Source organism: Leptonychotes weddellii, chromosome 11, assembly GCF_054177405.1.
Source record: "Leptonychotes weddellii isolate Sample4059 chromosome 11, ASM5417740v2, whole genome shotgun sequence".
Classification (NCBI taxonomy): Eukaryota; Metazoa; Chordata; class Mammalia; order Carnivora; family Phocidae; genus Leptonychotes; species Leptonychotes weddellii.
Window position 1 is genome coordinate 14,999,016 of NC_138379.1, and position 27,373 is coordinate 15,026,388.

The 27,373-nt window shown below is 53.0% G+C and overlaps 1 protein-coding gene across 1 annotated transcript in view; it reads left to right on the forward strand.

Moving 5' to 3' along the window:
* The window catches only part of ALX4 (ALX homeobox 4), a 39,614-nt gene that overhangs the window by 4,493 nt on the left and 7,748 nt on the right, over positions 1-27,373 (forward strand). Inside the window, exon 2 of the mRNA XM_081798283.1 lies at positions 23,062-23,372. Coding sequence (XP_081654409.1) covers positions 23,062-23,372 — 311 coding nt within the window. The remainder of the gene's footprint in view (positions 1-23,061; positions 23,373-27,373) is intronic.

Here is a 27,373-nt window from a genome sequence, read left to right on the forward strand (position 1 = left end):
ACCTCTAGCTCTCAAGTGTACCCTCTGTCCTGTGTAGCTCACTGTGGAAGAGAAACCAGTATGAGTGCCATTTTTATGCACAATGCAGATCCTATTTAGCAGTTGAGCAAACTGAGACCCAGGGAGAAATGGAGCCCTGCAGCCCGGTTAGTGGGAAGGCAGAATGCACAGCTGGGTTTTCTTCCTTCCACAGCTGGGGGTGGGGGAGGAAGGGGTTGGGGGAGTATCTGCTGGGCTCACCCACTCTCTTCCTTTGCTGTAACCCTTCCAAAAAGTCACACACTCTCTGTGGGCACCAAATAGGGCAGGTGCTTGCAGCCCCACGCTCCTGAGAAAAAAGGCGGGCTCCACCCTGAGAACCTGGGGATTCAAGGCAAAAGTTGAGTACCTGGGCTGGGAGCGGGGGGTGGGGGTCCCTGTGGGGTTGCAGGGACTCATCCCACCTGTGACTCGGCTGGGACTCCTGATCTCTGCAAGTCTCCCTAGGACAAGTTTACTTCCCTGAGTGGCGGAAACCATGCGGGTGCATGCCTGAGGGAATTAGCTGAGGCCACATGACCAATCTTCTCTTCTTTGGGACGGCCACTGGTCCAGCCCAGGGCATTGGTCACGTCCAGGAGCCTTGCTTCTCCCCCACCACACACAATGGGTCACAGTGTTGGGGTGGGTGTCCTACCCAGTGTTGGAAGAGACGCCAGATGTCTGCTGGCTCAAATGTCCTGTTTCACAGACAGGGGGACTGAGGTGCTGGTTCTACTTACTCATCACTCACCGAACTTTGCCTGTCACTATGCCAGGCCTTGTGGGGGATTCTGAGAAGCACAGGACATGATCCCAGCCTTCAGGCCTGGAGTGGGAGAAAGATCAGTACTGGGCAAGTCCAGTTCACTGGGGCTGGTACTACTGGGGCTGGTACTAGGATGCGGAAGCCTGGACTCAGGCTGTGGGGCATGCACAGCAGGAAGTGCTGTCCACAGGGTTTGCAGCTCATGAGAAGTCCTCCCAGCTCCCCTCCCATTCCCAGGTGAGCCTAACCTCGCCCAGTAAGGGGAGGACTCAGAGAAATTGGGGGAAATCGGAGGTTACAGAGGTGGATCCTCTCTGGTAGCTGAACAGCCCGAGGCTGCTTCTTCCCTTCCTCCTTTTCTCCCTCCAGGCCTTCTCTAGAGAGCAAGAGGTCTGGTTTCAAGTCTTGGCTTTGCCACGGAAATGTGCCTTTAGAACACTCCCCTATCTCCACGATTCCACTCAATATTCTCATTTGCAAACTGAGGCCCTTTGGGCCTGTCCTGCCTAGGAGGGAGGAGAGTGTGGGGGGTATGAGGGTGCAGAGAGGTAGTGTGCCTTCAGGGTCAAGTTCTCTGCTGGGGAAGGATTAAGAGCCCCACCCCCTCACACTATCCACCCTTGAGGGCACTAGGATATTGCAAATGATGGCGAGGAGGTGGGGGTTCTGATCAGGTTTCAGAGTGGGGGATGGAGATTTTGGGGCTCTCCCAGGTGTATGGGCCCCTCAGTGTCCATGGATCTCCCTCGCAGGGTCTGCAGCCCCACCATCCAGCCGCATGGGTTCCCATCTGGCTCAGGTCCCCATTCGGGGCCTGGATCTCCCCTCTATAAAAGCCCCGCATGACACTAGGTGATTTCTTTTTTTTTTTTAAAGATTTTATTTATTTATTTGACAGAGAGAGACACAGCGAGAGAGGGAACACAAGCAGGGGGAGTGGGGAGAGGGAGAAGCAGGCTTCCCACCTAGCAGGGAGCCCGATGTGGGGCTCAATCCCAGGACCCTGGGACCATGACCTGAGCCGAAGGCAGATGCTTAACGACTGAGCCACCCCGGCGCCCCGGCACTAGATGATTTCTGAAGCCCTTGGGTTCTGTGCTGTTCCAGGCCTGGGATCGAGGCGCCAGGAGAGAGGTGGATGGTCCCTCCAGGATCCTCGGGAGGCCTCTGGGCCCCACCACTCTGCCTGATTCATTGTACTGAGAGAGGCCCCTCTGGGAGCAGAAAGTTAGTCTGACCCGCCAAAGCGGCCAGTCTGACGTGCTGGGCCTGGCTCCCTGCCTCAGTTTTCCCATCTGCAAGGCAGGGACAATAATGAAGTGAGTCTGGTGGAGTGTGAGGTGAAAGGGGGTTTGAGTTGGCAGGGCAAAACCCCTGCGCTACTGATACCTTGTGACAACCCACATTTACCTGCCCTGGTGGGTGCATCAGGCAGCGTACCAAATCTCAAGGGTGATTTCATTGAATCCCAGTTGCTGTCCCATGAGATAGATCCTCCTGCCATCCCTACTTCATGGATGCAAACAGATTCCAAGAGCTGGAGTACCTTCCTAAGGTGGGACTGCTAGGAAGGGAGAAGGTAAGTTCTTGATGGCCAAAGGCCCTGAGAGCCTGAAAGGCGTTCTTTTGTAGGATGATCCTAACTAGACTTGAGGCCACCCTAATCCTATGAGATTGGAAGCCTGGGTTTTACAAATATGGCCTCCAAAGAGCTCTTCCCTTCCCCACGTCTGGGGATGTGGTGGGTGTGGAGGTCAAGGGTAGGCTTGGTGCCCGGCAGGTCAGAGTTCTAGACCTGACTCTGTGACCCTGGGCATGGCTTCTTCACCTGTTCAAGTGTCCTGCCAAGCTGTGGTGAGAATGGGGGGGTGGGGGGAGGCAGGCATGACACAGGGACCTCAAGCTGGTATGAGGGAATTCCTCCTTGAGTTTCCAGAGGCCGTAGGAATATGCCAGAAACTCTGCTCAGGGCAGGGTGGAGCTGAAGACCATGGGAGGGACCAATAATGGGCAAATCTTTCCATTCTCTCTTCTTCCCTCCTCCCTTTGAACCCAGGCCTGGGATGAAAACCCAACTTCCAGTCCTCTTGCACCCTGGTGGGAAACAGTTTATTCCCCCAGGGATCCCTGTGGAGCGCGGGGTGAGGGAGCAGAGAGGTCTTGGGTAGCCCCATTTTGTATGAGCCTTGAGTCCTCTCAGCCTCCACCATAGGAGGAACATCCCTTTGCCCTACTGTTTCCCCTTGGCTGTCACCTCAGGGGTCACAAGCCAGGGTCCAGCTGCCACAGCCAGGGCCAGCTCCAGTGAGAGGGGTAACCTCCCTCCCCTCCCCACTGTCCTCCTCAGGTCTCCCCATTCCCTGCAGTGAGTGTTAGGTACCCCCTGCTTGCGGCCCCACCCCTGCCTGCCCCATTCTGGGCCCCTTGTCCTCTCGTACTGCCCTCCTGAGAGTTGCTACTGTTCCTGCCTGAGTACCCCATCTACTCAGCCCTACCCCCTGGGGTTCAGAGACCCCCCTCCCCCCCCCCACACAGGATGCAGCACTCTGCTCTGGCAAGGATGCCGTCCTGAGCTCAGAGCCCAGACAGGAAGAAGCATTTAGACCTGAGCCTCAGGTGTAGACAGCACTTGGGGGGGGGGTGGCAGCCATGATTACAGTGCGCCAGGCACTGAGGGCGATGGTGTGGACGGAGAGGCGGAGGGCTCCCTCCTCCCCCTTTGTAGAGGGAATTGGGTGTAAACAGCCCTGTGAGAAGTGTGCTGCCAGAGCTTCTCCTGTCCCACAAACCCCCGCAGCCTCGAGCCCCATGTCAGGGACGCGTGGAGCATTTGGCTGTGAGTGAGTTGATCCCGGACCTCAGGGAGCTGGATGTGCAGAAGCCAGAGTCCCCAGGGGAAGTGTAAATGGACTGGGGCTTTGTGGGTACGGACATCTGAAGTTGACTTGGGAGGCTGAAGAGGGGCTCCTGCTGAAGGAGCTGGAAATGGCACTCTTGACCCAGAAAACAGCAGGAACAAGGGCTTTGAGTTGGGAAAGTACCTGCAGTGTTTGGGAACGAGCGAGCCTGTGGTGTGCAGGGGGCCGCGCTGGACACAGGCAAGATGGGGCAAGATGGGGCCTGAGGAATGGCAGGCGCAAAGCCCAACGCGCGATTGGCTTTCTGCTGAAGGATTTGGACTTGAGAGAAGCCCCTGGAGGCCTCTGAGCAAGGCAGAGAGAAGCCAAGATTCCCAAGCTGAGTGTTCTTTGTGCTACTCAGATGGCCTTTTTAAAAATTCAAAATCTCTTGCTGAATTAGGGGTAGTTTTTTATTGTGGTAAAAATACAAAGTTTGCCATTTTGACCATTTTAAGTGAACCATTCGGTGAGGACTAGGTACCTCATGGAAGGGGACTCACACAGCAGCTGTCCTTTTGTGTCTGGTCAGCTGTAGATCTTCTTTGAAGAAATGTGGATTCAAGTGTGTTTCCCATTTGGGGGGTTGGGTTGCGTGTTTGTATGTTGTTGAACTGTGGGAGCTCTTTATATATTCTGGATAGTAATCCCTCATCAGATACATGATTCTCAAATATTTTCTCTCGTTCTGTGGGTTGTCTCTCACTCTCTGGATAGTGTCCTTTCGATGCACAGAAGATTTTAATTTTGATGAAATCCAGTTTATCAATTTTTATCTTTTGCTGCCTGTGCTTTCAATGTCACATCCACAGAATCATCACTAGCTCACGTCATGAAGAATTTCCCCTGTGTTTTCTTCTAAGAGCTTTATAGTTTTTGCTCTTAAGTTGAGGTCCATTCTGAGTAAGGATCCAACTCTTTATTTTTTCGCATTTACATATCCAGTTTTCCCAGCACCATTTGTTGAAAAGACTGCCCTTTCTCTGTTGAATGGTCTGTCACCTTTGCCGAAAATCAGTTGGCCGTATGTTTGAGAGTCTATTTCTAGGCTTTCTATGTTGTTCCATTGGTTTGTCTGTCTGTCCCAGGCATGGCCTTCTGAGGTGAAGTCCAGAATCTCTGAATGTGGGGAACCTTAAAAGTCGTCCTGTCCATCCCCTTGCCTCCAAACTAATGACTAACCAGCCAAAGAGATCCAGCTCAGGGACACTTTTGTTTTCCAGGAACCAGAGCTGGTAAGGCAGCTGGTAGGGCAGAGCCATCGACAAGAGTGCCAGAATTATGTCCTTGGCCTCTGACTAGGCCCCTGGCTGTTGAGGAGCCCCAAGTATGTCAGCTGACCTTCCTGTGAGGACATGGCCTTTGAGAAAATTCTCATGTGCTCTTAGGGTCCACATACCATTTGGGCCACTGCTGAGGGCCCCAAATCTGGGACCTCTTCCTTCAGTAAGATGATCCCAGTGCCCCCTCCTGGTGGAGCAGGGAGGAACCCCAGGAGGGAAGCCCCCATCTACCCCAAACCAGCTCCATGCTGTTGGCCCTGCATCTTGACTATTTTCTGTTTGAGTCCCATGAGAGGCACTTGCCACTCCCTGGCCTCCACCCCGGCCATCCCAAGTGCTGACCAGTGAACAGCAGAGCCTGGGGCCGAGGCTCCAGGCTAGACAATGATTCTGGTCCCCCCGTAGGTGACCAGAGAGGAGAGGGTAGAGCAGAGGAGGGGGGTCTCCCTTGTGCTTCTTACCTTGCGGTTCCCCGGCCCCAGTGATTAGACAGGCACCTGCTTGAGCCTGGTCTCCCAACTGCTTGTCCAAAGACAAGGAACAGGCACGCTCTCTAGTATTCTTGGAATCTTGTAGAAACTGTGTTCAGCCCACCATGGGGTTCCCAGGCAGCCTGAAGCTTTAGATGCCTTTGGTTTGGGGACGCTGCTGTGCTAGGGCCTGGGAACAGGTGTCAGCCTGTGCAGCTGAGGGCCTCGGGCAAACTGGTTGACCTCTCTGCCTCAACCTCTTTATCTGTAAGGTGAGGCTCAGAAACTTTGACAGGCAGTTACGGTTGACTTGGATACATCAAATTGGAAAGTGAACAAATGATCATTGAATCTACACCGGGTGGTTGACAAAATCCTTTAAAATATGGCTGAGTGAAACAAGGGGTGGGGGCTGGCCGTCGGCCTTAACACGGGGGCAGGAAGGGTCAAGGAGGGAGAAGGAGGGCACCCCCAGGCCCCTCAGAACCCACAGCCCGCGTCTCCCCAGGCTGCTGTACCTTGCACCCAGGCATCATGAGCTGGGGCATAACTTTCTTTCTTCCCCATCCGAAAGTCTGTTCTCTGTGCTCATCCGACCGCGTCAGACCCGGAGGTCCCTGAGGGCAGGATTTGTGCGTGTTCATCCCTGCGTGGACTCAGGGCTGGGCACAGAGGATGTCCGGCTCGGGGCCTGTCAGGGAGGTTCTGCACCCACTCTGGGCCCCCACACACCCATCCGTGATGAAGGGAGTGGTGGTAAGCGTCGCCCATGGGCCAAGCCTGCACTGGGATCTTGCACTCAACCCCCTCAGGAGGTATTAGTACTCCTAATTTACAGATGAAGAAGGGGAGACCCAGTGCGGGCCAGATGCCCAAGGGCCTGAATTGAGCCCAGATCTCCTGAAGCCAAAGGGCCTTTTTCTTCTCCACTCCTCTGCCCTTAAGGTTAATGCTCTTGGCCGTGGTGACGTCATGTCTCTGTGGCCATCGGACACAATCAAGCACGTGGGAGAGCTCAGTCAGCTGTGGAGTGGGGTGCGCCTGGGGGTGGATTTTCAGTATACGGCACACCATCTTCCCCTCACCCACTACAGTGATGACCACAGATCTTGACCACATAGGCCCCATCTCCCTCCTACTTCCAGAGTCCTCCACAGAACCAGGCCAGCCCAGCTCGAGACCCCGTGTGTGGGAGCAGCTCCGAGGGTGAGGAAGGAGGAGCCAAGCACACCTGCTCCCTCCGAACTCATGATAGATAACTGACCACACGTGGAACGGCCTCCTTGTTTGCTCAGCATCAGTGTCTGGACCAGGGTAGAGGGAAAGAGATGACCTGGAGAAACCTTTCCTGAGCTGAGGCAGGTGGGTGGACAGCGAGGGCCGGGCTTCCCCCGCATGAAGGCGTGTGCCTGACCGTTGCGTTACCTCATGAGCCCCACAGGACTCAGCCCCTCGGAGAAGATCCACAGAAGTCAGTTTTGTGCCACACAAAGTAGATTCTCACTGTTTTATGGGATGCTTCATTCTCCCGAGAAGTGGTAACAGGTGGAAAAGAGATGAACTTGTCACACATCCTCTGCGGATTAAGGTTTTCTTGGTAGAAGGTGCATGCCGTGCATTTTATTTTATTTTATTTTTATTTTTAAAATTTATTTTATTTATTTGAGAGAGAGAGCGCGCATGAGCGGGGGGAGGAGCAGAGACACAAGCAGACTCCCTGCAGATCCTGAAGCGGGGCCTGACATGGGGCTTGATCCCAGGACCTGAGCCGAAGTCAGACCCTTAACTGACTGAGCCACCCAGGCGCCCCCACACCACGCATTTTAAAGCAGAGACTTATTTGAAAACTTTTTTCAGTCCAAATGAGCAAAAGTCAATGAAAGAACCATTCTCCAACCAACACGTAAATATTGGAATATTGAGGATTATTTATACTTACCTACCTGTATGTGATGGGCAAAACACTTGGAACTTACCTACTCCAAATCCCAGCCACGTAGATGGAAACCCTAACCAATAGCTTAGATACAAGCGTGTTCTAGAAGTTTTGAAATTTTAACCATTTGATAGGTATAAAGGTGGAATTTTTTAAAGCTGAGATTGAATAATCTCACCCATCTCTATCCCTCTCAGAAAACTCTAACTGGCAGGCTTACAATTACTTCCACCATTAGTCTTCCTTTCTCATCCAAGAGGAGAAAAGTCTTCTGGCTTTTTCAGCTTATAAATGATTCTTTAGGTTTGAATAAACCCATTTGGAGAAAGAGAACGCTTGATCCTGGTGAAAGAAGCAAATTTGCAGCAGGCCCACGTGGTCCTTGCGCAGGCTGAGCCGTTCAGTTATTTAACAAGATTAATTCAGTGCAACAGGTATTTGCTGGGGGGCATCAAGGGTAAGGGAGCAGGGCAAGATGCCGTCCCTGCCTCTGGTGCGGGTCCATCCGATGACGGAGGCTGCCCATCTTCTCTTGCAATGTTGCGTGATGAGCGATTTAATTAGTAGGGGCCACTAGGGAAGCTCAAAAGAAGGTGTGGCAGGGAATCCACAGGGAGGAGGTGATACCAGCCTGGGAAGGTGGCCTGGGGCCCACTAGGCAGAAGGGGCCCCGACCTGGCCCTGAATCAGCGAGCTTAGTCTCTCTGCGACAGCACCAAGCGGTACATTTCTGGAATGGTCCCTCTTGCCACTGCCCACCCCGGATGCCTTTCCAATGATACAGTGGGTGGAAGGTACTGGATGTTCCCACTGAGAAATTCTTGAGCAGTTAAACATTGGGGTGCCTGCAGAGGCCAGATGTCACCAAGAGTGTCCGTGGAAGCGAGGCTTTTATAAGTCGTTCACAACGGACCTGAACTTCATGATCAGTGCAGTGATTAAAATTCCCGTTCTCCTTTCCTGGCTATGCATTCACATTGCAATGTACCTTAGGCTAAAATGTATTTATGGAAGTGTCTTTCTTTAAAACACACTAAAAGTTTTAAGTAAATGTCAAACAAAATAAATTTAGCATCTCGTTTTTACAGTGGTTCCAAGTGTGTCAGCCAGCCCATGGACAGTCTTTGCTATAAATGTGGGAAATGGGCCCTGATTGGAAGGAGACATTTGCAGGCAGAGTGACTTCGCCTTGCTCCTGCAGCTGCCCTGGCCTACCTTGGCCCCAAACAACAACTGTATTAATTTCTCCCGGAGGACTCCCACTGATGGAGGGCATGCTGTGTCTCCGGCAGGGATGTGCATGCTTGCGCTCTGCTTCATTCAAAGCTCACACCCATTCTGGGACGTGGACCATATGGGCCTCACTTTACAGGTGAGGAGACCTGGGCAGCCCAAGGCCAAGTCATGCCCTTCAGGGGTGACAGAGCGATGGGTTGCTTGGGAGCCTTCCCTGTAACCTTCTTTAGACTCCTTCCATTTCCTGGATTGGGAAAACTGACATTTCCTCCTCTTATGTAAAGTGCTAGCTAGCAAAGCACGGCTTCCACAGACCCCCTCCAATCAAAGCCTTCCTATATAGAGATCTGGACTGGCCCCTCCACTGAGGCTGGTCTAGATGCCCCTGCCCTGTCCAGCACCCTACACCGTAACCGGTCTCCCTCATGACTGTGGGCCTTTGAAGGAAGGGCTCTTTATCGGGCTTTGTGTTTCCTCCACCGAGAACTTGGCATGCACATAAGCTGGTGCTCCAGAAATGTTGCTGAATGAATGAATGAACAAATGAATGAGTGAGTGAGTGAAGCAAATAAGTGGCAGAATCAGAAATCAAGTCTGTCAGACTCCGAAGATTTCTCATTCATTTCATTTCACTGAGTGCAGGATTTAAGCTTCTCCGCCTGGCCTGCCTTGGGTCTGAAAGTGCTCTTTCAGCGTCTTTTGTGGGGTGGGGGGTGGGGTGCAGGGGATGCAGGTTTTCGCCCTGTGAAGGGGAGGAATGGAGGCTCAGAGGGGTTCTGTGGGAGATGTTTAGGGACAAGCCCAAGGCTGTATGGTTTGGCGGAGGTGGAGAGGGACAATGGGCAGACAGACCACAGGGCTGATTTGAAGTCAGGAAATGGAGATCCTCCACTAACAGGCTGTGTGATGGCTCAGGGCTTCCTCATCCTCCCTGTAAGGTGGGGGGTGGCCCAGTGTGGACCCTGAGCTCTCGGGCTTCTTGCTGGGGGGAGGGGAGAGTTTGGGAGGCTATACCTGCTTCTCTGGCCAGCCCCCTTTCCCCTGGAAGGTGCCAGGATCTCGGACGCCTGGGTGGCTCAGTCCGTTAAGCGTCTGCCTTTGGCCAGGTCATGATCCCAGGGTGCTGGGATCAAGCTCCGCATCGGGCTCCCTGCTCAGCGGGAAGTCTGCTTCTCCCTCTTATTCTGCTGCTTCTTTCTCTCTCTCTGTCAATTATTAAATAAAATCTTAAAAAAAAAAAAAAAGGTGCCAGGATCTCCTCCAGCCATGGGAGGCCGAGCTTAGGGTTGAGATCTGGGCTGGACCTGGAAGGGAGAAGCTGGGAAACTTCCAGTCTCCTTGAGGAGCAGCTAACAGGGGGGTGTGAGTTCTGGCTGAGGTCAAGACCCCCACCCCACTGTAGCAAATATCAGGAGGTAATGTTCCATGTTCAATCATAAGTGGGCTTTTCGTGAAATAGTGGATGGGTTGGTACTGCTCAGAGGGATTATGTGATTGTTTTTATTATTGTCCCCAGCCCTGCGGGGAGGCCCCTGTCTAAGGCTCCTCCCTGGTAATTAGGACCTGCCTAGTCTGGAGAGTTGGAAGTGTCCTGTTTTACCTTAAAATGTAACAGGTCTTACCAAGACTTCATTGGTTTTCAATACTCAGTTCAAGGCCACACCGTCATGAAGCTTCCCCTGACGTTTTCAAGCAGAACTGACCACTCCTCCTTGGGGACCCCGCTGTGCCCAGGACGCAGGGCTCTGGCCCTTTGGGTCCTGGGACAACTGACCACCGTTACCTGTCTCTCCCCTCCATAAGGTCACGACCAAGGGGAGGCACTCCACGAATGGACACCTGAGTGAACCGAGGGATGAGGGCATGAACAGATGCAAACCCAGACACAGTATCAGGAGAGGACAAGAAAAGGAATTTGGGGGTGTAGGCTGGGAGGTGGAGGGGACCTAGCCCCGGATAGAGTGAGCTGAAGCCAGGACAAAGGCCCTAAGGGACACTGACTAGGGGACTTTCTTTTCTTTTTTCAATTTTTTTGTGATAAAATACACACATAACATAAAATTTACCATCTTAAAACTATTTTAATTAAGGGGCGCCTGGGTGGCTCAGTTGGTTAAGCAACTGCCTTCGGCTCAGGTCGTGATCCTGGAGTCCCTGGATCGAGTCCCGCATCGGGCTCCCTGCTCAGCAGGGGGTCTGCTTCTCCCTCTGACCCTCCCCCCTCTCCTGCTCTCTCTCACTCATTCTCTCTCCAATAAATAAATAAAATCTTTAAAAAAAAAAAAACAAAACTATTTTAATTAAGTATAATTAACTATTTTTAGGTGCATAGTTCAGTGGTATTAAATATATTAATGATGTTGTACAACCGTCCCCGCCATCCACCTCCAGAGCTCTTCTCATCTTGTAAAAGCAAAACTCTGTACCCGCGAACCACTAACTTCCCCTCCGCCCCCAGCCGCTGAAAACCACCATCTACTTTCTGTCTCTGTGAACTTGACCACTCCAGGTACCTCGGATGAGTGGAGGTTTTTCTGTGACTGGCTTATTTCATTTATCAGCATGTCCTCAAGGTTCATCCATGTTGTAGCATAGGTCAGAATTTCCTTCCTTTTTAAGGCTGAATACTATTCCATTGTATGGAGAGACCACCGTTTGCTTATCCATTCATCTGCCATTTATTGGCTTGCGCCCATGTGTTAGCTATTGTCAGTGGCTTTCTTATCGTTCCTTTTTTTTTTTGGCTACAAGGAAACCTACCTCATTCATACCACTTGTAAGAAAGCTGAAATTATAACGGCCTCAAAAAATAAAGTACTTCTTTTACTTTTAAGTTCCAGCGGTAGCTTGACCTCGGCTAACAAAATATGCCTCCTACAGGTCTTAGAAACGCTGCTAGAAAAATCACGTGCTCCAACTGGGTCACCCGTCGCTTCCATGGAAGGGAGGGTTTCCAGAGGGCTGGGGAAGCAAGGTTCGTCCCCAGAGGTGGCATCTGCCTTGCGATTTTAAATTAACATACAACATGTTATCAGTTTCGGGTATACAACATAATGGTTTGGTACTGGGAGATGTTGAGAAATGATCACCACAGTAAGTCTCGTTAGCATCTGTCACCTTCCATAGTTCCAATAAGTTTTTTTCCTTGGGATGAGAACTTCTGAGATCTACTCTCTTAGCAACTTTCAAATATACGATACAGCATTATCCACATACTTCTTCTTTTTAAAAACTTTTTATTTGGGCACAGTTTCCGACTTAGAGAAAAGTTACAAGCAGAGTACCAAGACTTCCCGAATTCCCATTGCACCAAGTCCCCAAATGTTAACGTCTTACCGTATTTGTGTCCTTCTCAGTCCCTCTTGCAGGCCTCTCTGGGTGTACATGCGTGTGCTGATTTATATGCGCACACACACACCTGTTGTGTCCTGCACTGTTTAAGAGTGAGTTGGCACACACACCTCCTTCCTCTGAATCCTTCAGTATTTAGCAGAGAATGAATGCAAAACAAGACTCAGTGCTGGGGGGGAATTAATGGGGTGCAAGCTGGGGGATGGAGGAGACCCCAAAACCGAGGTCCTGAGAAAAGGCCTGGGTCCCCATTGGAGGTCCCAGATGTTCAAGAGAGTTCTATCCAGTGCCCGAGCTGAAGGCAGGACATACTGGGGCTGCTACAGAGGCAGCCGAGAGGAGCGGCTTCCTGGGACTCTGGGTCTTGTTCCTTCGTCTTGACCCTGTCTCCCAGCTGCCCCGTCCCAGCCCCGCAGAGAAGGTTTGAACCTTAGCTCTGCCTCCGACCCCTTGTAGGTTCTTACACAAGCCATTTACTCCCACCAGCCTCAGTTTCCATCCTGGGCCTGGGTCAAGCCCAAGGCCCTATCACTGGCTTGTAGGGAGAGCGCACTGCTGGTTTCTTTCCCTTCCTCGGCTCTGGGAAGCCCCCTCCATCCTCTGGGCCAGAAGAAGACCATCCCCCTGCCCATGTGGGAAGAACGGAGAGAGCTTCTGTGGGGGGCGGGGGTAGAGCGATGGTGGAGGGACCACAGGGCTCCTTCACAAGCAGCTGGAGGACCCGGGATTCCCCAGGGTCTCCACGAAGGGAGGCGACTTTGGGGAATAAACTGCCACTCAGTGGCTGGGGACATTCAATGAGTCCTTTCTCTCTGAACCTCAATTTGCCCGTCTGTGGAGTGAGGATGCTCAGGAGAGCCACTGTGTGGGAATTTTGAGGGGGCTGAAATCAGTCAAGAATGTGAAAACCCCCAGAACTAGAGGAGAAATGAGCTCTGTGGGGAAGGACAGGGACCCATCTCATTCATCTCTGTGTCCCTTGGGGTGCTAGGAGGGTGGCAGACACATAGTAGGGCTGGACAGCTGCTCGTCTGGCCAACCGTCCCAGGTCGGGCCTTGGTCTTCAAGCAGACTTCTAGAAACCTCATCAAGGCTTGGGGCCCTGGGGGACCACCTTCCACCCTGAGGAACTTCACTGGGACTGCAGTGCCTCCTGGTGGCAAGACGAGCAACTGCAGCCTTGATCCTGGTCAGCGGGGGAGTGGGGCTCTAGAACCTTCCAGCAGGCAGGGGACCGGGGACCTCGCCCTGTGGTTGAGCATCATGTCCCCTGGTGACTCCTCCTCAGTTGTGGCTTCCCACAGGGACTGTGCCCCTCCATAACCCCTTCCCCACTCCCTGAGAGGGAATCAGGCAATACTTGTTGAAATGAGGACACAGAGAAGCCAGAAGTTCTGTTCAGGATCATAGAGGCAGCAGGGCTGCCTGTGGTCCTTTATGCCCGTCCCTGTGGCTAGGTGGGTTTTTGAGCCTTCTATCCCACCCCGCTGCCACAATCACCACAGTGTGAGCCGAGGGACCAAGGCCCACCTGGGTGTGGAGCCCAGCCCCATGGCCTGGTCCCTTCCCTGCGGGTGCCCTGGATCACCCCCCAGCAGGACGTACAGAGCTCCCAAAGGCAGAAGGAGCCCAGGCCCCCAGCAGTGTGTCAGGGACGCCCTGCTCTGAACCGCTCACACACTCGAGTGGGGGACAGGTCCCGACACAAGGAATTCAGTATGCAAGAGGTAAGCCCAACCCCGGGGTCGGGGAGGGAGAAAGGGCATCCTCACACTGAACCTTGGGACTCCAGTAAAAGCAATCCACAGAAGAAAGAACCTAACAAATGAAAGATTCAACTTTGCAAGTAATAAAAACGTAAATTCAAACAAGATCTCACTTCATTTATCATACTGGCAAAGATTTTTAACACGCTAGGACAGCCCTGTTCCTGTAGCAGGCGGGCACGCTGGTAGCTGAGGGGAGTGTCACGGTTCTGGAAGGCAGTTTGGCCGTGTTTATCAGAGACCTTCAAATGTGAACATGATGTAATCCAGTTTTTCTAGTTCTTGGAGCTTCTTCTAACGTAATCACCATGATGTATGAAGGATTTAACTACGAGGATGTTCATCGAGGGGCTGTTATCACTTCAATCAGAAACCCGGGTGCCCAGCAGTAGGGGATTGGACCAACCACAGAGTTGGTCCCTGTGGTGGAATCATACGCAGCCATTAACAATGGTGTGATGGAAGAATCGAGAACAGCATGGAAAGATGTCCAGGATAGAGTGTTAGGTTAAAAAAAAAAAAAGTGTAAGAAAAAATGTGTCCCCGCGGGTGTGTGTTTATGTGTGAGTGTTATCGTTTTCTTCTCTTGGCTTATCTTCACTTAGCTGATTGATTTTTAATCTTTTTCCATGTGGAAAATAGATAATTATTAAATTCGTGTGGCGCTCTGGGGGAGTGAAAGCAGCTCTGTGAGACTAGAAACAAGGTGGAGGGTGGGAGGATATGAGTCTATGAAGCAGCCAGGGGTCAGTCCTGCCTGGGGAATCATGAATGCCACAGTAAGCCTGATTTGTAGGGTTGGCAGATTTAGGAAAAAAAAACAAAACAAAAAAACCCTAACAATAAACCCAGAATGCTCAGTTAAATTAGAATTTCAAATAAACAATGAATAATTTTTCTGTCAGTATTTCCCATGCAATCTTTAGGACATACTTATACTAAAAATTATTCATTGTTTCTCTGAAATTCTAATTTAACTGAGCACCCTGTGTTTTATTTGGCAATCCCAGTGAGAGCTCTGGGAACCAGTGAAAGCCTTTAGGGAAGGTCACGATACAATCAGATGCATGTGTCTGGTTGTATTTGAGGGTAGTGGGCCTGAAGGCAGAGAAACCCTTTAGGAGGTGAACTTAAGCCTGTGTCTGGAGGCTTCCAGTACCTAAGAGAACTCAGAGTCATAAGGGGCCCAGTTTGTGAGGACAGCGGCCAATCCCCACCCCAAAAGGGCCTTTCTCTGAAGCATCCCTACCCTTCCTCCACCCCACCCCTATTGGTGCTCATCTCCCACCTCCCAAAACTTCACAGCAGAGTCCAGCACCCTACCAAAGCAGTCATCTTTCAGGATTCTAATCGCTGCTTTCAAACAGTATTTTTAAATGATAAAAGCAGTTCTTGTTCGTGGTAGGACAAATAGAAAATTAATTCAGACCAGAAAAAAAAAAAAAAAAAAGGAACAAAAATCAACCCATATACCTGTATTCCCACCTCTAGAAACTTCTGGAATTTTCTAAGGACAGATACTCCACCCCTTCTCCACTTTTTTTTAAGATGAGATTTACTTACTATAACATGCGAACATCCTTCCAGATACTAAAATGCTATCCTTTTATAATACCGGTTTCATTCATTTGTTCATCAAATGCTTATTGAATACCTACTGCATGCCAGCCACGATAGCAGGTGTTAGACAGGGGTAGACAAAGCAAATATATTCAGATATACTCCCCATTTTATGGAAGGCAGAGAGAGATAATAAACAAAAGGGGAAAAAATCCCCAATAAATACATAACAATGTGTGCTAAAGGCCAAAAAAGAAACATTTTGCAGAATAACGAATATCAGGAAGGATCTTCTATTTATGGAAATAACATCTTTTATTTAACCAATCTCCTGTTACTGGATATTTTGGTTATTTTTGGTTTTTCTATATAATGATGCCCTAATGAACTTTCTCCCTAGCAAATTCTTTGTGCCCATCCATAATGATTCCTTGAGAATAAATTCCTAGAAGTGGGATTTCTGGGTGAAGACATACAAACTTTTTATTAGTTTTTCTGTAACATATTGAAATGCAATTTTGTGGGGCACCTGGGTGGCTCAGTCGGTTAAGCCGCTGCCTTCGGCTCGGGTCATGGTCCCAGGGTCCTGGGATCGAGCCCCGCATCGGGCTCCCTGCTCGGCGGGGAGCCTGCTTCTCCCTCTCCCTCTGCCTGTCTCTCTGCCTACTTGTTCTCTCTCTCTCTCTCTGTCAAATAAATAAATGAAATCTTTAAAAAAAAAAAAAAAAGAAATGCAATTTTGTATTTTCTCTATAGTTTACGTGTCTTTCATTTTTAAAATAATGTGCTGCAAAATTAAAATTTGGGGCGTGTATAGTTTTATGAATCTTACATCCCTGTGCAGATTCATGTACTCACACCCCAGCCCTTTCTGCTCCCTCCCCAGCCCCTGGCAACCGGTGATCTGTTCTCCATCCTCTGCTGCTGTCTTTCCCAGGATGTCCTGTGATAAATAAGCGGAGTCATACATATGTAAATTTTTAGTCTGGCGTCTTTTAAGAACCATAACGCTGCTTTTGAGAGTTATTCATGCCACTCTCTGTGTTCCTTTCATCTCTGAGTCCTCTCCCCTCGCATGGCAGTTCCAGTTTGCTTACCCATTCATCTGTTAGAGGACATTTGAGTTGTTTCCAGTTTGGGATGATTCTGGCCAAAGCCGCCATAAGCATTTGCACGCAGGTTTGGTGTTCCTCCCCTGAACACCAGTCTTCATGTCTTCCGGGCCAATGCCTCGCGGTGGTGTCCCTGGGTCACGTGGGGAGTGTGGGTTTAATTATGGAACTGCTGCTCTGTTTTCCCACCAGCGACGTGGGAGACTTTCCGTGGCTCCGTGTCCTGGTCATCACCTGGCGCCGTCCGGGTTTTCACATCCGTGGCAGTCGGTGCGTGGGGCTATCTCATGGGGGTCCTAGTTGAAATTTCCTGGCTGGATAATCCGTCCGGAGGGTTTTTCATGCTTTTTTGCCGCCTGAAGGTCTTTTCGGGGGAGGTGTCTATTTAGATGTTTTGCCCACTTTTTTTTCCTCCTTTCGCATTACTGTTAACTAAATCCCACCCTTTATTCAGAGGTCACTAGTTTTTCCCCGGATGTCCTTTTACTGTTCCAGGACCCTATCCAGCACACCGCATGTGGTCCGCAGGTCTCCTTGGCCTCCCTTGGTCTGTGCCAGTATCTCAGACTTTCTGTGTTTTAAGAGGCACGTTTAGGGCGCCTGGGTGGCTCAGTTGGTTAAGCGACTGCCTTCAGCTCAGGTCATGATCCTGGAGTCCCTGGATCGAGTCCCGCATCGGGCTCCCTGCTCAGCAGGGAGTCTGCTTCGTCCTCTGACCCTATCCCCTCTCATGTGTTCTCTCTCTCTCATTCTCTCTCTCTCAAATAAATAAATAAAATCTTAAAAAAAAAAAAAAAGAGGCATGTTTAGAGCTTGCGTGGGTGAGCAGGGGTGCCCACGTCACCTGTGGGTGGCCGGCCTGAGCCCCTGAGTGTCTACCTCCCACTCTCCCCTGCAGATCAGCAGCTCCCCGAGGGCAGGGACCCGGTCTGCCTCCACCACCTGAGACCACGTCCGCTGAAATGTCTCCCCAGTTACTGCTGCCCCTTCGGCATTAGTTATAGGCCTGGAGCTAAACCAGGGACGTCCAGGCTGAGCTCTGCACAGAGCCCAGGGGCAGAGGAGGTGGGCCGGGGCTGTGATCAGTGGCTAACCTTTCACCTTCGCCCCTACCCCCACACGACTGTTTGGACAGCAGTAGGTTTAGTCGGTGCCCTTTAAATAGCATTAAAGGGCCTCACGCTGGCCTGTTTTGTTTAAGGAGATTACATCGGCGCGATGCGCTCTGCCACAAGGTGTGCAAGCCGGCTCACCCGAGAACAGAGCGAGCGGCACGTCCCCCGCAAAGCAGATGTTTGGAGGAACAATAGATGTAATCAAAACCATGGAGGATACAATTACTCAGACCCCTTAGACATACACCCGTATGCACAGGCCCGTGCACAACTGTACACACACACACACACACACCCCTCCCGTGTCCGTGCTCACCTACGTGTACCTGCAAAGTCACGCTCGCTTGCACAAATCCCCAGACCCAGCAGCACACATCCTACTTGTGGGCCTGCACTCAGCCCCGCGGGCCTGCTCCCTCCGCAGACTGTCTGCAGGCAACCACACATGTGTTCCGCACACCCTTTCACAACTGCAGGCTTGTGCCCCATGCCTGCGGGCGCACATCCGGGCACACAGAAGGAATGCACACACACAGGCCTCCGGCACCCTCCCCGCTTCAGAAGTGCACACGCTTGAAATCACAGTCATAAAAAAAAAAAACACACGGTCACCTTCGGAAATCTCTCAAGGGCTTTTGTATCAAAAAAGAAAAAAAAAAGGTTAGACTAGGTTAGAGTGACGTCATTGGGTTGAACCAGGACAACAAGCAGAGGGGAAGGGAAGGAAGAAAGGTTTTCCATCGCTTGTATTTCTCGGAGTTCAGGCAGAGGCTGGAGGCCCTTCTGTGGCTCCTGATTCGGAATATATGCTCGAACCAAATGCTTCTACTTCACCAGAAGTGGCTGATGGAAATACTTACCTGGGGTGGTTCGAAGGGCGTGCTGCTCCATCATGGCTGCCATTGTGCGCGGACCTTCGGAGGGGCAGCCGTTGAGCGCTCTGGGTGTTTTCTGTACGCGCGTTGCTTCATTCCTCTGGGTCATCTGGGATTTCTATCCACCTCAGGACATTCTGTTGGGAAGCTGCAGATCAGGATGACATTGCCTTGGGCCCCAGAGACCGGGACAGAGCCCTCTCAGGGGCCCCTCCGCGCTGTGGAAGGGGCATCGGCGTGGCGTCAGTCCGGGGTGCATAGGGAAGGAGGGGCAGGGGGGAAGCCAGAGATGCAAGCAGGTGGCCTGGCCCAGTGGGGCTCTGTTGCTGCTCAGCCTCGGGCGGCACAGGGCTGTCATCCCTGAAGAAGCCTGGCCCAGAAGCAGGGCGAGCGGAGGGTCTCCCAGAGCCCTTTACCCCACTGCGGCCTCATGGTGGGCGTGGAGCTGGCTCCCGGCAGGTCCTGGGCTGGCTTCCCTGGACGTTTACATTCTAGAGCCCCTTCCAGGAATCCCATCCCTTTGCTTCTCCGTCTGCTTCCCTGATGCTCCCTGTTCCCTCCTGCCCCACATGGAGACATCCTTCACTGTCTGTGTTGGTCCTGTCTCCGGCCATCTCATCTCCCCCTGCTACTTCTGCTGCCAACAGTTCACTCGTGAATGTGAGCCTCTTCCTCATGTATCCTAGCCACCTGTCTCCTCCTTGTCCAGCGGGATGAACTGTTCACTCGGGGGCTCAGCAGTCACTTTCTGCAGGCAGCTCCAGAGCACGTAGCCGAAACACGGTGGGCACACGAAGGTAGCTGCCCAGAGTGAGAGCTCAGCAGTATTTGGTTGTTAGAAATTGTTCGCTTATTCTTCAGCGACTTTTCACTGCACATCTGCCGTCTGCCCCGTCCTGGGCTAAGCCCAGGGTCTGTGACATGAGGTTCCAACCCTCGGGGAACTGATGTGCTATAGGAGGAAAGGGACACTCAGGGCTTGATTATATACTAGTCAGAAACACAGGCAGTAATTGGAGAGGCTGAGCAGGGGACAGAGGGGTCTATATGGTTGTCGCAGTCTGGGAGGACTTCCTGGCGGGGCTGGTGTTTGACGGGATCTTGCAGGTCAGCTGGAAAGGAAGGCATTCCAGGCAGGTGGCTGGAGGTGCAGATGAGGGAGACCAAGGGGGTCAGTGGTAATGGGTTTGCTCAAGAGTATTTCAGCATGAGTTGTGGGCTCCTGTGTTTCCAGCAGCTGTCTTGTCGAGGAGGGCACTGCAGGGCGAGCTGGATCCTGACCAAGCACCCAGGCCTCGGGCCACCCACCTGATTCTCCACCCAGCTCCTCAGGATTTTTCGGTTGGAGAGCAAACTGCTGGCTTTGCCCAGGGGCCAGCACCATCACGCAGCCCGTCCCTGGCAGCCCCCTGTGTCAGTCTTATTAAACTTGGGGCCACCTGAGGAACAGCAGTGGGAACCCCAGCTGTTGAGACAGGAGGACAGAAGACTCTGGGAGGTGCGGCAGCCGTCTCGGGGAAGGGCCCTGGAGACTTGGAACGAGGACCAGTGAGCCGTACCTCCAAGACACAGACATGGGCTGGAGCTCAGGGAGCTCTCTGTCCCCACAGGCCGCGTGGCCCCCTTGCTGGAGAAGCTGCAGGGTGGAAGGAGTTTGAAATAGACTCCCCTCCCACCCCAAGTCTGGGATCCTTGGACTGAGCACCTGTGAGAGTCTTGGCTTGTCATTCTGACCAGTCATCCATGGGACCTTGGGGAATCTAAATTAGAGACCCAGCCTCCCGATTTAAAGCAAAATGATCAGTAGTAAAGACTGAGATGGGAAGGCTCTCTTCCCTCTTCTTTGAGGAGCCAGAAGCATCAGTTTGCCAGAATTCCTTCCATCTCTAAGGTTTCCCAGTTGGCCGACGTTTGCCTGGACACAGACCAGTCCCCATCCTGCTCCCCTCTTCTCGCCGCTCCAGACCCTAAGGGAAGGCCCCGGTGGTGACTGAGGCAGGAGGGACACTCCACAGGGCCGAGGCGGTGACACATCCCTGCCTGCTCCCCCGACTCCAGAAGGGGCACCATCAAACCTCCAGCTGCAGAGGAGACTCTGGGATGTAAGAAGAGTCATCTGCCGTCACGGGCAGATCATGGTAGAGCTGGGACCAACAGCGGATCTGCCAACTCTTGGTCCGGCGGTCTTTGTCCACCCCGTGCTGACTCCCCATTTCTCCCCCACTCGCTTGGTCTCAGTGGGTGGCTGGAGGTTTGAGAAACTGGATTCTTACTCCTTGCCATAGAAGACTGGATGTTCTGCTGCCTCCCCACCAGCTAAGCCTAGAACTAGGTCAGCACTGAGGGGCTTCCCTCCTCATCCTCAGAGGCTGGTTCTCCTGCCCCCAGGAGCAAAGCAGGACTCCTTGATTTTGTGCGCTCCTTGCCTTCTGCCCCTACCCTTCTCTCCCTGGGAAGAGGCCCCAAGCCCACAGGGTAGGAATAGAGGACAGAGCCGGGGGCTAGAGGACGTGCTTTGTCACTAACTAGCACACATTCCCTGCTCTCTCTGGTGTGAGTTCCCCCCAGTTAAAACTCGGAGCTTGAGCTCGTCCCTACAACCCTTGGTCTCTGCAACACGGAGCTCCCCATGCGGCCCAGCCCCTATTGCTATGCGGGGTGGTCCCAATCCCAGGCCGGATGCCAGAGGACACTCCAAGGGTCCATGGGGTCATGGGATGGGGCCCGGAGATCAGTGCGGGGGCAGGAGGGGCAGGGGCTGCCCCCCAGTCTGGCCTCCAGGAAATTGCATAACAGAGATGTTTATTTTTGGTGAGGCTGGGTGGGATTTCTTCTCTTAAAAAAAACCCAAAACATAAAACTTGTTTGCCTGCCAGCAAGATAAATATCTTCGCTGAAAGCTCTTGGCCCGGCTGCCATCTGCAGTTTGCATAACGTTGTCACCGAAACCGCGGCGGCCTGCGTGTGCCCAGGCTCACGTGGGTGTCCTGCACGTGGCCCCTCCCGATGCCGTGTGCACGTCCGCCCGCCCCGGGCACTCACCTCCACCCCCTTCGTCGGGGCCTTGGAGAGAGAGGTGGGGATGGCAGGCAGCTGCCCCTCGTGCCTTCCCAGGGCACACGCAAAGCTCGGGAGGAGAGCCAGCCCGAGGCCTCAGCCGCCGGGATGCGGACGGAGCAGGGAGACCTGAGCCAGCAGCATCGTCCTGACACTTGATGCCCGCCGCGTGGACCTGTTCCCAGAAGAGGTGCTCACACCAGCCACGCGTGCTTGCGACAGTCAGAGCTTGTACGTGTGCAGGCCTTCTCCAGTGCTCCCCGGAAGCCTTATTAATAATCGTCGGTATATTACCGCACGGGCCGGGGAGGGCGGCGCAGAGAAGGGCTCACACCGGTCTCCGGACACCAGGCCAGGGCCTGCACCTGCTCCCGCACCCAGATGCTCTGGGGAGGGCCCGCCTGCGGGGAAGACTTCTCCGGGGTCCGCGTCCTCTGCCGCTCAGAAGTCCACACTGGAACTGGGGATTCCAATACGGGCAGAAACCTACGGAGCCGGCGCCATGCTAAGGGCTTTGCCTGTTGGCCTCCTTAATCCCACAGTATGCCAGGAGGAAGAGCCCACAAGTATCTTCATCCCCATTTTATAGAGGGGGGAAACTGAGGCACAAAGAGGTGAAGTGAGCTGTCCCAAGTACACAGCCAGAGCGAGGTACATGTGGGAGTCCTACCCTCCTCCACTAGCTCCAGAGTCCACGTTCTAACCTTGACTCTTCGGCAAGTGTGTCTGCCCAGGGTGCTGACGGGGCCATTTGGGTGTGGACAGGTCACTCCCTGCCTCACTCTCCCCCTGCTGGCCTCCACCTCCTCATCCCTGACTTACATAGATCCACTGGTCCTTTCCAGCTCTGGGCATCTAGGAATCAACCAGTGGAGCCCCATCCTGGCAGATGGCGGTGGCTGTGGGCCCAGGCCTCGAGCTTAGTGTGAATCTAGTGGGGCACACACGTCAGCATCCTGGGGACGCAGGCGCCCGCCCTGCTTCTTTAGTAAATGTGCCACTTGCCTGGAGCAGGCCGGACCCTGCGTGGACAGTAGGTGAAACCTGTGGAGGGCGAGGGGCGTGACCCCTCACGCTGGATTCTTCGGGGCGGGGTGGGGGGATCTCCTCAGCTCCTGCTGAGCCCACACAGGATCAGGCCTGGATAGGAAGGGCGTTCCTATCTGCCTCGACGCTGGCCTCCTCCTTGCCCTGTTGGGCCAGACATGGCTGCTGAATTAGCTTTCCCTTCCCCTGGGTGTCTGAGGCACTGGGTCAGCATTCCCAATGCCCAAAGCAGAAGTTCTGACAAAGGGGATCCTTCTAGAAGGAGGAGCCCAGGATCAGTGGGGGCGGGGATTAAAGGTCCAAGAGATCAGATTGACCCAGAGTCATATTACGTTGGTGGTAAAAGAGGTCCATTCTGAGATGATGGCAACGAGGCTCAGAGAGGGAAATGGACTTGCCCAAGGTCACACAGCATGTTAATGGCAAGTCAGGACTAGAACCAGGGCCTCCTGCCCTTGCATCCAGTGTGATGCTGACAGGGGAATGGCAGGGGAGGGCTCTCCCTGTCCCTCCCTCCTCTCTTGCTCGGTTCAGTCATTGTTCTCTGACCTTGTTTCCTCCCCCTTCAGCCAAAGAGAGCTCCCTGGGTGAGCCAGAGTTGCCGCCGGACTCTGACACCGTGGGGATGGACAGCAGCTACCTCAGTGTGAAGGAGGCTGGAGTGAAGGCACCCCAGGACCGGGCCAGCGCCGAGCTGCCCAGCCCGCTGGAGAAGGCCGACTCCGAGAGCAACAAGGGCAAGAAGCGGAGGAACAGAACCACCTTCACCAGCTACCAGTTGGAGGAGCTGGAGAAGGTCTTCCAGAAGACCCACTACCCCGACGTGTATGCCCGGGAGCAGCTGGCCATGAGGACAGACCTCACCGAGGCCCGCGTGCAGGTCAGTGAGGGCACCTGGGGAGAGGCTGGGATAGCAGGGCCTGCCCTCTGTCTGGTGGCCAAAGCTGGGACTGCCTGACTGTCCCTCAACCGCACCAGGGCTTTCTTTACTTCAGTCCAAGGACAGCCTGCCCCTCACACCCTTGCTCCAAACAGGGCCATGTGCTTTTACCCACCTGACTATCAGGCCTCCTGCTCTGGCGGGAGCAGGGGCAGAAGAAGGAGGGTTGCCTGTTAGCTATATTCCTGGGCTCTGTGTGCTGTGAGTGTCCAGGCCCTTTCGCAAAGGAGAAGATGACTGATCTTTGCCCTCAAAGGCCTCTTAGGAAGGAAACAGGATAGACCTAAAGACATCCACAGCAGTCCAATGGGTAGAAACAGAGAACAACCTGGCTCTTCTTTCTGCCCAGGATAGCTGCCTCCTCCATCTTTCAGCTCCCAAATCAATATACCTCCTTTGTGAAGTCTTCCTGACCACCGTGGCTAAAGCAGTAGCCCCCTACCACTATCCAGCCACCAGAACACCCAAGCCAACAGAACCCAACCCAACACAACATAACCCAAACCAACACAGCCAACCCAACACAGTCAATCCAACTCAACACAGCTCAGCACAACCCAACAGAACCCAACCCAGTGTAACATAACCCAAACCAACAAAGCCAACCCAACACAACCCAACACAGCCCAAACAACACAGTCAACCCAACCTGACATGGCTCAATGCAACCCAACAGAACCCAACCCAAGGCAGCATAACCCAAACCAACACAACCCAACACAACTCAAGCAACACAGTCAACCCAACCCAACACAGTTCAACATAACCCTAAAGAACCCAACCCAACACAACATAACCCAAAGCAACACAGCCAACCCAACACAACCCAACACAGCCCAAACAACACAGTCAACCCAACCCAACACGGCTCAACACAACCCAGCAGAACCCAACCCAAGGCAGCATAACCCAAAGCAACACAGCCAACCCAACACAACCCATACAAGACAGTCAACCCAACCTAACACAGTTCAACACAACCCAACAGAACCCAAATAACACAGTCAACCCAACCCAACACGGCTCAACACAATCCAACAGAACCCAACCCAATGCAACATAACCCAAACCAACACAGCCAACACAACACAACACAACTCATCCCAAACCAACATAACACAACACAAGCAAATCAGGTCACCTTCTCCCACATTGTCCTGTTTTTTTTTTCTTTATAGAATATATGACTGGCTTAAATGATTTTATGTTTGTCTCCTCTCACTATAATGTGAGTTCCTTGAAGACAGGTACTGTCTGATTGTTCATCACTATATTCCTACCAAATAGAGAAGGCTGAACTCAGAGCAACAAGGGCAAAAAATAAATATTTGTAGATTGGTGGACCTCTTTTGTCCAGAGAGGTGTGTCCTCCCTCCTCGCATGAAGTTACAACAAGAAAAGAACCAGAGAGGAAGCAAAGACCTCTGAGTACCCAAAACACAGGAGACAAAATCCATGCACTAAAGCTCAGGCTTCAGCTTCACACAAATAAATGTCATGCTCAGTCTACTTTTCCATCCCAGAGCATATGAGGAATGGCAAATAAAGTGTTGTCAGATAGCGGTTTTTCCCCCTCCAGTGGGGTGAGGGAAGTCAACAGCTTGAGAACAAAGAGCAGTTCTTGGGTTGTGTTTTTTTTAAAGCAACACAGCTCAGCTGGGCTAAGCTCAGCTCAGATGTGGGTTCAGGGCCAGGACAGAGCCTTCCGTTATCCGCAGGCCCCAAGGGCGCCCCCTGCTGCCTAAGTTCACTAAGGCATCAGTCACAACCATGTTCTGTGTAACAAGGCAGAGCTTCTGTAACATCGTCCAGAAACGTTTTCATTCAAAATGGATCATGCGAGAAAGGACCAGCAATTACCATAAATATGCAGCCATCCAGAAACTGCAGGTACCCAGAGTGAACAGTCGGGTTGTTTGGCCACAAGTTCCTGGAGTCCGGCTGCCCCTCTTATTCCTGCCCAGTGCCTGGTGAACGGTTGGGGAAGGAAGGCAGGGCAGGTGAGGCTTTCCTGTCATTCCACAAGCATTCATGCACCGGCTATCTTATTTGCATCAGGATAGGCCGCCATGTGACCTCCCGGGCCTCAGAGTCTGGACAGGAACCCCAGAACCTGGCCTCGGCCCAGCCCGTGGATTGGGAGGAACTGAAGGAGCTGGTGGAGAAGGGGGTGGCTGGTTATGGGACATTCCTATAGGCAGCGTGTTCGTGTGGGATCGACTGATACATCCTTTGCACAGTGTGTGTGTGTGTGTGTGTGTGTGTGTTCCTTACAAGTGCATGGGAGTGCCTGGGAGTAGAATTCACTTAGTATCAAAAGGATGGCTTTTCTAGGACAAACCATGGAAACGACACTGGGCTATAGAGAACATTTTTCAGGTGCCATCGCATAACCAAAGCAGAGTGTTCCCTCTGCATGTGTGCACACACCCATTTATGCCTGCTTCCAAAATAGAGTTGAGGCAGCTACAATTAAAGACTTGTTAGTTTCATCTAAAAACAAGAACGGTGCCATGAAATAGACAGGTAATTACGTCAAACATCTAGGCTAATAATCATAGTTGCCACTGAGCACAGATTTCAACCCTGAGCTTCCCAGCAGCCAAGGCAGAAAGGGAAACGCTGATGTGTTTGCATATCTTCTCATCTAAGGGGAGGATCATAGGAATATAGAATGTTAGTGCTGGAAAGGATCATCTATCTGGTCCTCTCATTTGATAATAAGTAGGAGGAGGCCCACAGGTGGGACGTGATCACCTGTGGTCAGGTGACTCAGGAACAGTGACTCAATGGCAGGGCTGAGACTAGAATCCAGGACTCCAGAGCTCCAGCCCAGTGTTTCTTTTACTTTAGTTGGCTCTGCCAGGACATGGGCCATATTGTTCTGAGACTTTTCTTTGTATAAAGGCAGCAGGGTGGGTGGGATCTCCATGTGCGTCAGACCTCTGGATCGAGCCTGGCAGTGCCCCGAGGTTTGGGGGGAGTGGTGGTGGAACCCCCTGCCTGCCCCTGCTGGGTTTGTTCGGGGCCCGTACTCGGCTGGTGGGAAGCCAGGTGCCTGGCATAGAGTGGCGCTGGGGACAGGGAGGGGGTGGGCGGCTCCAAGAGGGACCTTTCCTGGGAAGAAGCTCGGGGCTTGGCCCTGCTCCAGGGGCTGCAGGGGCCTCTCTCTGCTGTCTGGGATTCCAATCTCCGCAGCTGGTGCTGAAGACAATAAGACAGAGGCCTCCCCGCCCTGGGCCACCCCGCCCTGGCCCCAGATGGGCTGCGGTTACTGAGGCCCCTGCCAAGACGGTTGGTTCCTTGGGGAGAGGCCTGTGCTGAGCAGGCCCAGGCCAGGGTGGGCCGGGAGCGGGGTGGTCCTGGGGCGCGACATGCAGACTGGAAGGCTGGACCTCGTGGTCCCCTCTCCCCCTTAGGGTTGTCCTGTGGAGACAGGCTGGGGCCGAAGAGCCCTGAGGCACAGAGCATCTGTGGGGAGCTCTCCGAGCGCCAGGCTCCAGGGGCCAGAGATGGAAGGACGGCCGTGCCTCATCTCCAGGCCCTCCACCGTGAGCTCAGAGGGGCCCTGAGGATGCCCGGCCGCCACCCAAGCTGGGGGGCTTGAGGCTTGAGACTGCAGAGCCGCGGGGCTCACTTAGCAGAAGAGCTCCAGCCCTGTGCAGGAACGGGGCCCAGTGCTGCAGGCAAGGGAAGAGGGTTTGGGCGGTTCTCCTGCCCCACAGCCTCGCCTCCCGCCTCCCGAAGTCTCTGGGTCTTTAACCCTCCCTTCCATCCCTGGGCCGGGCCCTCCTCCACTCCCATCCCAAAGACAGCGTTATCTCTGTGCACTCCCCCGCTGCTCAGCTGTCTTCCCAGATAACCCAGCACCCCCACCACTGCTCCAGCCCCCACATTCCATCTCCCCCCACTGTGCTCCTCCTCCCACTTCTGGGACCGGC